Source organism: Mustela lutreola, chromosome 4 (genome assembly GCF_030435805.1).
Source record: "Mustela lutreola isolate mMusLut2 chromosome 4, mMusLut2.pri, whole genome shotgun sequence".
Taxonomy (NCBI): Eukaryota; Metazoa; Chordata; class Mammalia; order Carnivora; family Mustelidae; genus Mustela; species Mustela lutreola.
The window spans coordinates 5660923-5672671 of NC_081293.1; the positions used below are offsets into that span (position 1 = coordinate 5660923).

Here is an 11749-nt window from a genome sequence, read left to right on the forward strand (position 1 = left end):
CCCAGCAGATAGGAGATGGCAGGGAAGTCATCGCAGTAATAGAAATGTGGTGTGCCTCAGCCGCATTGTCCCTATTATTGCCTGGTCTGATCTTGGGAATGTTTTCCCATAAAACATCTGAATAAATATTTGGAGGTAGTTCTCCCATTATTACTCACAAAGGAATTTTTTAATGTGCTTATCAGATAAAAGTAATTGTAAATTTACTTCATCAGCCTGCAGAGAAAACAGCAGCATGATTTAGCTAAAAGACTGTTTCTCTGATTCAGAGTTATTTACACGTACACTGTTATGGTGTCCTTCACAGACTGATGATAAAGGTGTTTTTTTTCTAAGAAACATGGAAAGAAAAGACCAGTTTATGTCTGTTGATTCAAAGGACAGTGTTATTTCCAATTACAATCGTTCAAGACGGCAGCAGGGATTACAGAGTGGTATAGGGAAAAATAACGTGATGGGAGATTCCTTCTCCCAGTTGCCTGGATTCTATTTTCCAAATGATCTCCCTTTTATCTCGCAATGCAGCTCAGTAGTAAACCTTGCAGTGACACTGAGGATATAAATCTACTTGGCAATGAGAAGCAAAGTTTATTCATCATCTATAAATCACCATGTTTTGTGGTTCTCTTAAAAATGCTGGCAAACCCTGGAACTGGAGCAAACAATGACTCTCATATCAATAGTTAATCTTTCAAATTTTCACTAACTGTTGCTGTTTTATGGTGAAGTGGGTGATTTCAGCCATTGTTAAAGTTCTTTTAAATGAGTAATTTAAACTTGCCATTTAACACCCACACATTTTTTCAAAAATATGGGGAAAATACACCACATTTTCTTTTTAGGATAGATTAAATCTTGTTCTATAGCTGTAATAGTAACTTTGAAAACTGATGATTATAACTGTTTAAGGCACTGATAAGTTGTGCAACCAAGAAGGCTGCTTACATTCATTTGACTGTGTTTGCCCTAAGCTTTTTTGACCTTGGAATGATTTTATCCAATTCTTGAGAGTCCAATATTTGGAAATATTGCTGTAGGAATCTTTGCTTATGGAAATAGCTGCCATGCTTCGCTAAGGAAACCCCAAGCAGCGTTTAAGTCTGCCATTTCCCACAGAAACCTGGGACTATGGAACAGAGGTTTTACTCACCTTACTTGTATCCCTTTGGCCTAGAAGTGCCAGGAAGCAAGGGTTGAGGATCCTGGGCCCCTCTGGGCAGTAGATTGGCGCCAACTTCCTGGTCTTTGGTTGGGTTTGCCTCATTGGAAGCTTGTCCATTGATAGGTCCATTGATAACAATGCCACCATGCTGTACCCCATACAAAGTCCATCAGAGGAAAGGAGCCAGTCACAGTTCCTTTGGAAAGTATGTCACAAATGGGACAGCATGAAATAATGGGAGAAGGAATGTCCTTGTCTATGCCAAGCACTTAGGTAGGAGCAATGCAGAGGAGAGGTGTGACTGATACAGCTCACTTTCCTTTGTGTCTTTGTGGCTTTTATGAGAGCTAGCAGAGAGGCTTGGATCCCTTCTTCCTTTGCTGGGTCTTTGAGGAGTAACCAGGTAATACAAGAAATACTAGCATTTGTTGTCTTTGGCCATAGAGATGGAGTGTGGATGGAAAGGAGCCAGGTGTGTGGGGTGGGGGAGTGATGAGGAAGCAAAAAAAAAAAAAGAAGAAGAAATACCGCCCCTCATCCTCTAGGGGTTCCGTGCCACTTGGGATGAAAGCTGGCCTGGCAGGTAGCTGAAAACCAAGCCTAGAATCACACAGGGAAAGACCTGACAGAGTGGGGAAGGAAGGGCTTGGGCAGCTGCTCTTGGTCTGATGGCAGGATAGAACCAGGGATTGTGTAAAGACTCCATTTCTCTCCAAAAATGTTGTTCATTGACCTGTGGGACTTGGGGACCTGGTTCCTCTAGCTGGGGTAGCTGAAGTGTCCGTTCCTGGGATCCGTTTGCCCCAATGGCACACCAAGGATTCTCCCATTATGAAGATCTATGGGGGGGTGTCTCATGGGCTGCTAGTGTTCTTGACGGGCTGTTCTCACCACCAGCACCCCTGCCCCGGCCCTAAACTCAAGGACAACTCTCTGAGCAAGAGGTGAGCTCTCCATGGAGAGACCAAGTCACTTCCTGAACCAGGAGACTTCATACCTTGCTTCTCAAACTGAACATGCGAAGAGAGAAATCAATATCCCTGGGGACCTCTGGTTTAGTCTTCTTTTCCTTTTTTTAATTTTTAAAAAATTTTAAAATTTATTAAATAGAATGAGTGGGGGTGTGGAGGGGAAGAGGAAGAGAGAAGCATAATCTCCACTGAACAGGGAACCCGACGTGGGATTCAATCCCAGGACCCTGTGATCATGACCTGGGCCAAAGGCAAACACTTACTGGCTGAGCCACCCAGGCACCCTGTTCTTCATTTCTTCATGGTGCATGCCTTCACTGGAAGGCTCCGAGAGCCTCCCTGCATCTCTGCCATCAGCATCTCCCTTGTGTAGCTGGATGGCAATTGGCATGAGCATCCTTTTCACATCAATGTCAACATCTCTGCCGTGTCCCCCACCTTCCAGACCCCAGAGTTGGCTGCCCAGTAGGTGGAACTGCCATTCAGAGCAGGATTCCTCGGAAGCCTACAAGTGATCTGAGAAAAATGAGAACGTTTACCCAGCACAAGATTTTACCATCGTTAAGAGCACATCAGAGTCAGACAACCCAAGTCTTCCCACTTGCCTTCGTACAGGGCAGTGGGTACCGTTTCATTTCTGGAGAGCTAATGAGTCCAAGCTAGACCACTCTGCGCTTGCCCATGTCCAGCAAATTCATGGTCCCTCCAAAGCAGGCTGAATAGAAATCAGGTGCAAGTTACTGGATTTAACTCTTGAAAACTATGATGTAATTACTCCGACGACAGGATGGTTAGCTTCTCCCTGGCTCTGAATCTGGTATAATGAACAGTCTTGTGATCTCAGAATACACAGATACTGGGGTCCTTTTTTAGGGGAAAACCTTTAGAAACTTTCCCCCAAAACCCATGCCCCATCTCTGTTCGTTTTGGGAGGCCTGGTCTTTAATAGAAGAGGCTGAGTGGTGTAGACTTGTTGACCCTCCAAAGTAGTTGGCTGTCTCCCTGCTGGATTCTGTCTAACAGGCATCTCTTGGTTTTGGTGTTTCTAAGGGCAGGGGGTAGGGGAAGTAAGCACTTGATGATTCTTCCAAGTGTTCAGGGTGACTGTGAGATTGAGCTTCTGGGAGGGCACTGTAGTTACAAATCCAGTGTAAACTTGATCATTGAGATGACTTGTTCAATAGGGAAAAGGAAGCTTTGCAAGCAGAGCTGTAGATCGAGAGGGCTCTGTGGAGGGAGAAGAACCTGGGCCCCATAAACAAGTGATCCTACTGGCGTGTGGGTGACCCTTGCTGCCTCCTGGTGGCACCGACTGTGGAGGCCACGTGTGTGTGTGTGCGTGCACACACAGGAGGTGAGGGTCAGTAAACACCCATGTGTGTTTACTGAGATCAAGGTGGTCTCCAAACTCAGCCTTTGCTCAGCTGCTCGCCCACAACAGCCTCAGAGGCCCTAAAGGCTTGGTAGCTGGTTATTGGCTGACCTTGAAACAGGCAAGGGCTTAAGCGTGTCTGGCCTTGCCAAATTAAATTATCAACAGGCCCCGTGGCTTGGATACAATCATGAACCAGACACACAACAGATTTGGGGGGGAGGGGGAGAAGGATTTTCCAGAAATACAGAAATGGGCAATTTACCTCTGTAATTTTATTGAAAACACTGAAAACCAACCCCAAACCTCCTCTATGCTGCATTTCCCCCCCAGGGACACCCTTCCTCCAGCCCACTGGCTCCTCCACCAGAGGGATGACCCCTCCCCCAGGAGCCCTCTACCCCATGCAGACTGTTGCTCCTGGCATCCAAAGGCCTTACTTATCTGGCTCTCACCCTGGGCTTTGAGTCCTTTGTCTTAGCAAGCTTTGTGTATCTACTGCAGAGCACCGAAGAGGCGAAAGCCTACCAGTCCTCAAATGAATGGTCCCTCCCGCTGCCTGGAAGTCATCCCGATCGTCTCCAACCCACAACTCGCTTTGCCCACAGGCAGTGTCGCTGAGGCTGGAGTCCCCCCACTTCACCCTCTGAACACTGCTGTCTCTAGGACCCCCCCCCCCCCCCGATGCCTGATCTGCCTCTCCACGGACTATGTGTAGCTCCTCCACCCAAGTTTGTGTGTGAACAGCCGCTGGTCATCTTTTAACAACGCAGATCGGCTCTCCTGTTTAAAACCCCACATGGGGGCACCTGGGTGGCTCAGTGGGTTAAAGCCTCTGCCTTGAGCTCAGGTCATGATCTCAGGGTTCTGGGATCGAGCCCCATATCGGGCTCTCTGCTCAGCGGGGAGCCTGCTTCTCCCCTCTCTCTCTGCCTGCCTCTCTGCCTACTTATGATCTCTCTCTCTCAGTGTCAAATAAATAAATGAAATCTTTAAAAAAATTAAAAAAAAATAAAACCCCACATGGCTCTCCATCTCTCTCGCTCTGAAGGAAAACTCCTTAATGGGCTTGCAGAGTTCCTTAAACAGGCTTACAGAACCCAGTTCAGGTGGCTCCCAGTCTTGGTGCCCAGTAGCATAGTCTAGACATTCTGGGTCACGTTTCCGGGGCCCGCACATGTGCATCGTGGTCAAGGTCCCCAAGCAGTTGTCAAATGTACCTGGGTGGAGGACGTCGCTGTCTTTGATCTGGTGTCACCTGCTGGCCTGACTCCGCCTTGTGCCGCGTGCCCGCCTTCCCTCGTGCTGCAGCCACCGCGGCCCTCGCTGGCCTCCCTTCTCCGCCCCCTGCCCCCAGATCCTCCCACACCTGGTCCCATGGTCATTTGGCTTGTGGTTTAAATATCTCCTCCCTCAAAGGGCCTTCCCGACCTTCCCAGTCCCCCTTTACTATGTGGCCGTGTTTCAGTTTCTTCAGAACTTGCCTGATACGTGATAGCGATAGCCGGCTCTTTGATGATCTGATCCCCACCCCCCCCACCCCCCCGTAAGGAAGTTCATGGTGGCAGGATCTTATCTACTTTTCTTTCTTCTGAGCATTCTCTAATGAGCTGCTCATTAGATTCAGGAGGAAGGAGTATAAAAGAAAGAAACTGGGGGTCGGTCTCTTGGGAAGTGGACGGATGCCCGTCAGGGCCTCCAGATACAGATTCTGCAATACGAGTGGGGGGCCGTGGTCTGAAGTGAAGGGTGTGTGTGGACGGGGCTGGACTAACTCATGCTGAAATCCAGCTCTTCCACTCACTCTTGCATTTTGTGAGCCTGAACAGGAAACAGCCCTTCGAGCTCAAGTCTCCCCAATCTTAAAATGCAAACAAATCATGCACATGTCCCAAGGTTGGTATGAAGATCGTGTAGGGAAACATCCCACAGATGCCAGGAGTATTGTTATAAGTAGTAACACAGACCCCTCAGGTCTGACATGCCATTCCTTCCCCGTAAGTGCCAGATAGGGTTCCGTGTGCTCTGAGGAGGTTGCGCACCATTGGCAAGACACTGCTTTACTTCAGACAGTTTCCTCCAGGAGGGTAAAACCACTGTCTCTCTTTCCTCCTCTCCAGAAAGGTCTCACTACTCATCAGACGGGTTTGGTGCTGTTACCAAAACTGGAAGCCAGCCACCAAGGAGCAAACACTTTCTGCGAGTGTGGGTGGAGCCCACCAGCTGTGGAGGGAGGACCTGGCCTCTTGCATGCAGACCAGCTTGCTTGGCACCTAATACGGGCTTTTGCGCCCCGAATTTAAATTTCTGCTGAGGCCCAGTAGGCCACGAAGAATTCAGAAAACAAAACAGTGGAGGTGCCAAGGAGCTTGCATTTGCTTTTGTTTCCTCTTGGAAATAAAACCAAAGCTTCATTGCCGTATCAGGGGCTCTAAAGAAAAAATCTTTAAAAAAAAAAAAAAAAAATCTAATGTCCCAGAGTAGACAACATACAATTGGATTAAGAGTTTTAAAATGTTACAAATATATTTCTTAAATGTTACAAACTATATTTGTAACATTTTTATTCCCTCTGAGCACCATTATCTCTCTGGGTTGGCGGTGCCCTGATTTTGAGTAGCTCCTGAGGAATGCTACTCCAGACTTGAATCTGATTTTTTTTTTTTTTTTTTTTTTTTTTTTTTTTGGTAAATGTCCCTTCTTCTTGCCTGAGTAGGAGTCTTCAGGCAGTCACAGAACTGCTTCCCCAAGACCTGGCTGCCTGAAGGCGGCATCCTGTTTCTTTGGGAAAGTCATCAAGATGTTTCTGAGGCTCTCCATGCTGGGCTGGCCCTAGTGGGAGTGAAAGCCAAGGGTGGGCACTGGGAGGCATCTTGGAAATCTTCACGGTGGTGTTGACTACTCCTTTCTTTCCTGCCTTTCCAAACACTGAGGACATTTCCCCTGAGCTGGGAAAATTCCATTAATTTTTTTTTTTGTCCTCTCTCTTATTTCTCCTTTGAATCTGGTCTTTGAAGTTAAGTAATGGTCCCATTTTTTTTCTTTTATGTTAAATAATTAGGCAGAATACAAGTCAGCTGTTGTGATGTTTCCAGTGTGTAAATCGGTAGCTGTGTTTTGTTTCTCCAGAGAGAAGAAGTGTGTTTTATCTCTGTCTCTCCCCCGCCTTTGTGCATATTCGTGGATAATTCTGCAAGCCTGAGAAGCCTCGTGGGGCTCTGCTGGAGTGCTGAGTGAGGGCACAGGCTGACGTGGAGAGATTAATGGAAGTACATGGGGTCTTCACTGGGGATCACAGGGAGTCCATGTCAACTCTGTGATGCTTCGCTAGGGTGCTGGCTTGTCTGTCTGCTTATGTGCATGGAGGAGGTGAACTGGTCAGTGTCCAGGTGTTCCAGAAAGTGTGGCAGCTTCTCAGATGTACTCCATGTGACACATAGCCCCAAGAGCTTTTTGTGTGAAAGACTCTTGGCTGGTCTTATAGGGCTGAGAGCCATGAGGGAATTTGAGTTATTACAAAAGGGTATACACTATTAAAAAAAAAAATACATATTATTTCTGAGTGTGCCATCTGTAAACATCATTGTGGTTACTAATGTGTCCTTTCACTGGAAAACGTTCCAGACTCATAGTGATTTTTCAGTCATGCTATACTCTCAAGGGACACAAGACAGACATTAGTCCTGTGTTGCTGTCCATTGCATTTTCTGATTTGGATAGGGCTGGTCCCCCGTGAGAATGGATGTGGAGGTTGAGAGTCCCTGATGGAGGATCCCAGTTATAAACATCAACTCCTGCTCTCAAATTGCTCTCATGATAGCTGGGAGATGTCCTTATCCTCAGGAGCATCAGAAGTCTCGTGGGGAGATCTTCCACCTGACACCCAGGGACCTGCTCCCACGGTGACCGTGAAGCAGAGTTTGGTCACTGCCCTCTGCACAAGATGACAGTTGCTGCCTGAAGCATGCAGAAGGGTCACTGTCTGCAAAGTATGTTAGATGTCAACCTTGTACCTCTTGCCTGTGCTTAGACCTGTAATAGACCAATCTTGGTTGTCAGTTTCAATATAAGCGTTTCTGATGTATGAGTGTCTACTGAGTCCTGCACCGTCAGTGGCAGGTTGGGCCTTAGACTAAGGATCAATAACAAAATGCGTACAAAGTCCGCTACAGTGTTTCTCTAGAAATGCGTGATATCCAAACCTTCCCAAATTAATCCTCTTTCTATTTCATTCCAGATAACTTGTTCAAACCCAAAGAAAGATACATTTCAGAGAAGGAGATGCACATGCGATCTAAAAGGTACTTGGTTATTGTGTGAGGTCGAAAAATGTGGGGAGGGGGTGGCTGCTGCATCCATTCGCCGTCCAGAGGGGTCACTATTCCCAGGTCCACCTCTAATGTCTGAGGTCCTCTTGGCTGTGAATGTGGAATGCTGGCTAAAAGAAGTTGTTCAGTTGCACCTCTGAATGTTAATGCCATTCTTGGAAAAGCGTTAGGAAAGTGGCGGGTCTTGGATTCTGAGCCGACCCAGTAATTGGTCTCTAAGAGATCCCCAGACTCATAATGGGAAAGCTTCTGCACATTCTCATCGTCTCTGTGGGCAGGTGCTCCTTGTCACTGTGCACCTTTGAAGGTGATTTTATGAGGAGGAGCGAGATGGTTTCTCCTGAGGGCCCTGCCAGTGGCAGAGCCTATAGGAACGACTCCAAACTTGGAAGCCCGTGGCATGTGGGAGCCAGCAAGCCTTCCTGACGCTCCATCCCCGGTGGGCTTGGAGGCCTCGCTGCCCACAGACTCTCCCTGTTCTGCCTGGCTGGTTGCTAGTCTCGACTCCAACTAATTCTCACCCACCTGATCACACAAAGGCGGCCATTCTTTCTGAGCCCTGGCCTCCTAACCAGAAGGTAATAACTCAGCGATGTTGGCCAAGTTCATGCAAGAAAATGTCATTAGTTTATAATAAAGTATCTAGCACTGGGAGGAATGGTAATAATTAAACCCAATTGATAGAACCCTTAGAGAAGCCACTGAAATGAGAAGAATATGTTTCTCCACAGTCCAGGCACAAAAATCTCTGCTTTTAGGATTGTTTCCATGATAATAGGCCAACTTTGATAATGGGCAAGGAGCCTCTTTGTAAGTCCAAGAGTGGAAGTGAGAAGGGGAGCATCCCATTACTGATCTGATTCACAGCATTTTAATTGGGAGTTCTGAGGGGCCACTGGGTTTTCAGACTTGCTGTTTGAGATGTGCAGGGTTGTGTGTCCCTCATGCCTGAAGTATTCCTTTCTCAATTTAGCAAAAAATTTCAGCTGGATTTTCCCTTTGCCGTCCGCAAACCCAACGTTGCTATTATGGAGACTGGCAGTTAAAGTACTAGATCTCAAAGCAGCATTCGGGGTCGACAGGATGGCCCCAGGTCTTTCCAGAAGCGGAAAGAGAGGCTCAGGGAGGATGCAGGAGCTAGGTCACGGTGCGACCCCGGATGGAGTCCGTACTTGGGTTTTCACTCTGCGTCCTGGGTGGGCTCTGACTCTGGCTCTCTCACTCACCCACAGTCATGCTGGAGCTTTCTTTTCTTCCGTAGTCTTTGTTATTAGTTGTATGGTTGAATTACATTTTCATTTTAAATACTCAAACGGCAGAGATCAGGCTAAAGGCCCTCCTAGCTGATGGTCTTCCCTCCCCCACATTTCCCTGGGCCCGGTCCTTTCTCCAGAGACCCACAGTACTCAGCCTTCTGTGCATCCTTCCAGGACCTTCTGTCTGCCTGAAGATAGACTTACACCTGCACCTCAGCAGTTATCTATTTGTTAATCATAAATGGGATCATACTATATATATTATTTTTCTGTAGCTTACTTTTATCACATGAAAGATACAGATAATAGACCATTTTCCTCATTGGTTTTAACTATTTGCTGTGCAATGTATCCTAATTTATTTAGGAAGCCCCTGTAACAAAATACCACATCAGGAGCTCCAAGAGTGAGACCTGGGAATTTTTATCTTAAACTGCCCGTATATAGTTCAGACAGTCAGTGTCAGGAAGATGGTCTCTGTGCATCTGGGGATTTCCACTGTGGAGTTTTGGGACATTCAGCTCTCTTGCTGATTCCTTGTGGTCCTCTCCCTGGCCCTTCCTGGAATAGTTCCTAGATATGGCAAGTCTGTGTTCATGGATTCATTCAAACCATGGAACAAGTATCTCCCAGACACTTTATACTATGGGGTTAGGGGGCCGTGTTGCGTTAAGAGTCCACGGTTCGAGCCCCAGCCCACCATGAGTCAGCCTGGGGACTTTGCAAGAGCCTCCTGACCTCGCTGGGCTTCACGCTCCTCAGTCACATTGTAGAGGACACTATGTGCCTCTTCCAGCTGCTGTGAGGGTTGACAACATTTATGCCTGGGGATTAGCCTCGTGCTCAGTAACCAAGAAAACGTCATCTGCTAACAATGTCATTTATATTTTTATACTTTGTTAATTATTATTTTAAAAGTAGAACCTATTAAACCAATTTTGTCTGGCTTTCGGATGTGGGCAAAAATGAAAAAAAAAAAAAATGAGTTTACCCACAGGCCATGTATACAGCAACCCCACAGCTCAGGCTACTGTTCCTCCACTGTGTCTGTGGACTCCGCCGAAATATCCTTCAGCATCTGGACACAAACAGTTTCTATTAAGAGACAGGAAAGAAGAGTCCAGAAGAAGGTCTCTTTCTTGGGCCCTGCTTGTTACGTGAAAACTCCTAATTTTACACTAGGACAAGACCGTGATACCAACGTCTGAGATGTATCTGGAAGCAGTTTAATTAGGAAGGCAACAGGTTAAGAGGGAAACACACATTTACGCGTGTGTTATCCCCGTAGAGTTCCTGCTACTTCCTCCATTTATTCGCTGCTCTTTTTCTAAGTCGTAGGAAGGCTTAAAAAAACATGTAGCAAAAAGGCGTCTGGGCAAGTTTACAGAGTGGGAAAGCAGTAGGTATGGAATCTCCCACTTGATGTGAGCAAGTCATTAATTTATCTCCAAGAGTGGAGGGGCAGGGAAGTGCCCACCCAGTAGACAACTGGCCTCTGAGCTTTGCTCTGGGGCGGGGAGGGGACCCCTGACTGTTGGCGCCGACCCAGCCTCGGCGGCCCGTCCTGGAGACTGTCAGGCAGCCCTGGGTCTTGCGTCTCACCGATCTGGGATGACCCGTCTGCGGCTGGTCTTGTCTTTGAAATGGAAGAGCCTGCTGACAAGACAGGACACAGACCCACCCCAGGCACCCGCTGTCTCGCTCCCCTTCAGAGTGTTTTCTGAATCTGTTTCAGAATCTATAATAACTTGCCGGAAGTGAAAAAGAAAAAAGAAGAACAAAAGAAAAGAGTGATCTTACAGAGCAACAGACTCCGCGCTGAAGTCTTCAAAAAGGTAATGGCCTGGCCGCCAGCAGGTGTGACGTGTGTGTGGCACGCAGATGCTGAACCTGACCTTGACGTGTCTGTCTCCTGCCTCCCTAGCAATTACTGGACCAGCTCCTTCAAAGGAACGCTGTCTAACCACAGGCTGCGCGGCTGACCCACTCCTGGGACCTGAGATGGCTTCAAACGCTGGGTTCACCATTAAACTTACCGCTATCTTCATGATATGAAACACTTTCTTTACTTTTGATTTGTTTGTTTTTTTTTTCATTTTTTGTTTTTTGTTTTGTTTTGTAAAGGAAAACACAGCTCCTGAATTGCTTCACAAACCACACCGACACAGTAATCCTTGAGGAAATGGGCCAGCAAGCCACGGAGGGGTGACCCACGCGATGTAAATCACGAGGTCTAGTCCTCTCAGTTTTCCACGTTGGAATTTACCTTTTGCTTCTGATTCCCCCACCCGCTGCCACCATTTCCCCTGAGGCAGAAAAAAGGCCTAATACGTTCACACGGGCCCAGATCCCAGGGGGTTATTTTCATTCGTCAGAGTTTTGGGACGTACATCTGCCCCTTTTTAAGTATCAATCCCAACTTCTGCCAGTTCTGCAAACTCCAGACTTTGGGTCAGCACCCAGTATGTTCAAAAAACCCTCTGGATGTGTGGGCCAAGTGATGCTAGAAGCTGACCTTGGAAGAAGGTGGGCACTCGGGCAGGAACGAGGGAACGTTCAGTCTGGGTGTCTGCAACCAGAGTGGGGAGAGCCGTGTGTCCGCAACCAGAGTGGGGGGAGCTGTCCTCACGACCCCACCCCGCTCTGAGAGCTTCTCTTCA

General features: G+C 47.4%; 1 protein-coding gene across 7 annotated transcripts in view; it reads left to right on the top strand.

The window, feature by feature from the left end:
- Positions 1–11146, top strand: part of C4H10orf90 (chromosome 4 C10orf90 homolog) — a 203537-nt gene extending 192391 nt beyond the window's left edge. For 6 of the 7 annotated variants that reach the window (XM_059172855.1, XM_059172858.1, XM_059172859.1 and 3 more), the window contains 3 exons: positions 7743–7806; positions 10825–10924; positions 11014–11146. In XM_059172855.1, the coding sequence (XP_059028838.1) occupies positions 7743–7806; positions 10825–10924; positions 11014–11052 (203 nt within the window). In that variant the 3' untranslated portion in view covers positions 11053–11146. Of the gene's footprint in view, positions 1–7742; positions 7807–10824; positions 10925–11013 lie in introns of those variants that run through there. The other variant, XR_009353214.1, reaches the window with a different exon arrangement.
- The last annotated feature ends 603 nt before the right edge of the window (positions 11147–11749 follow it).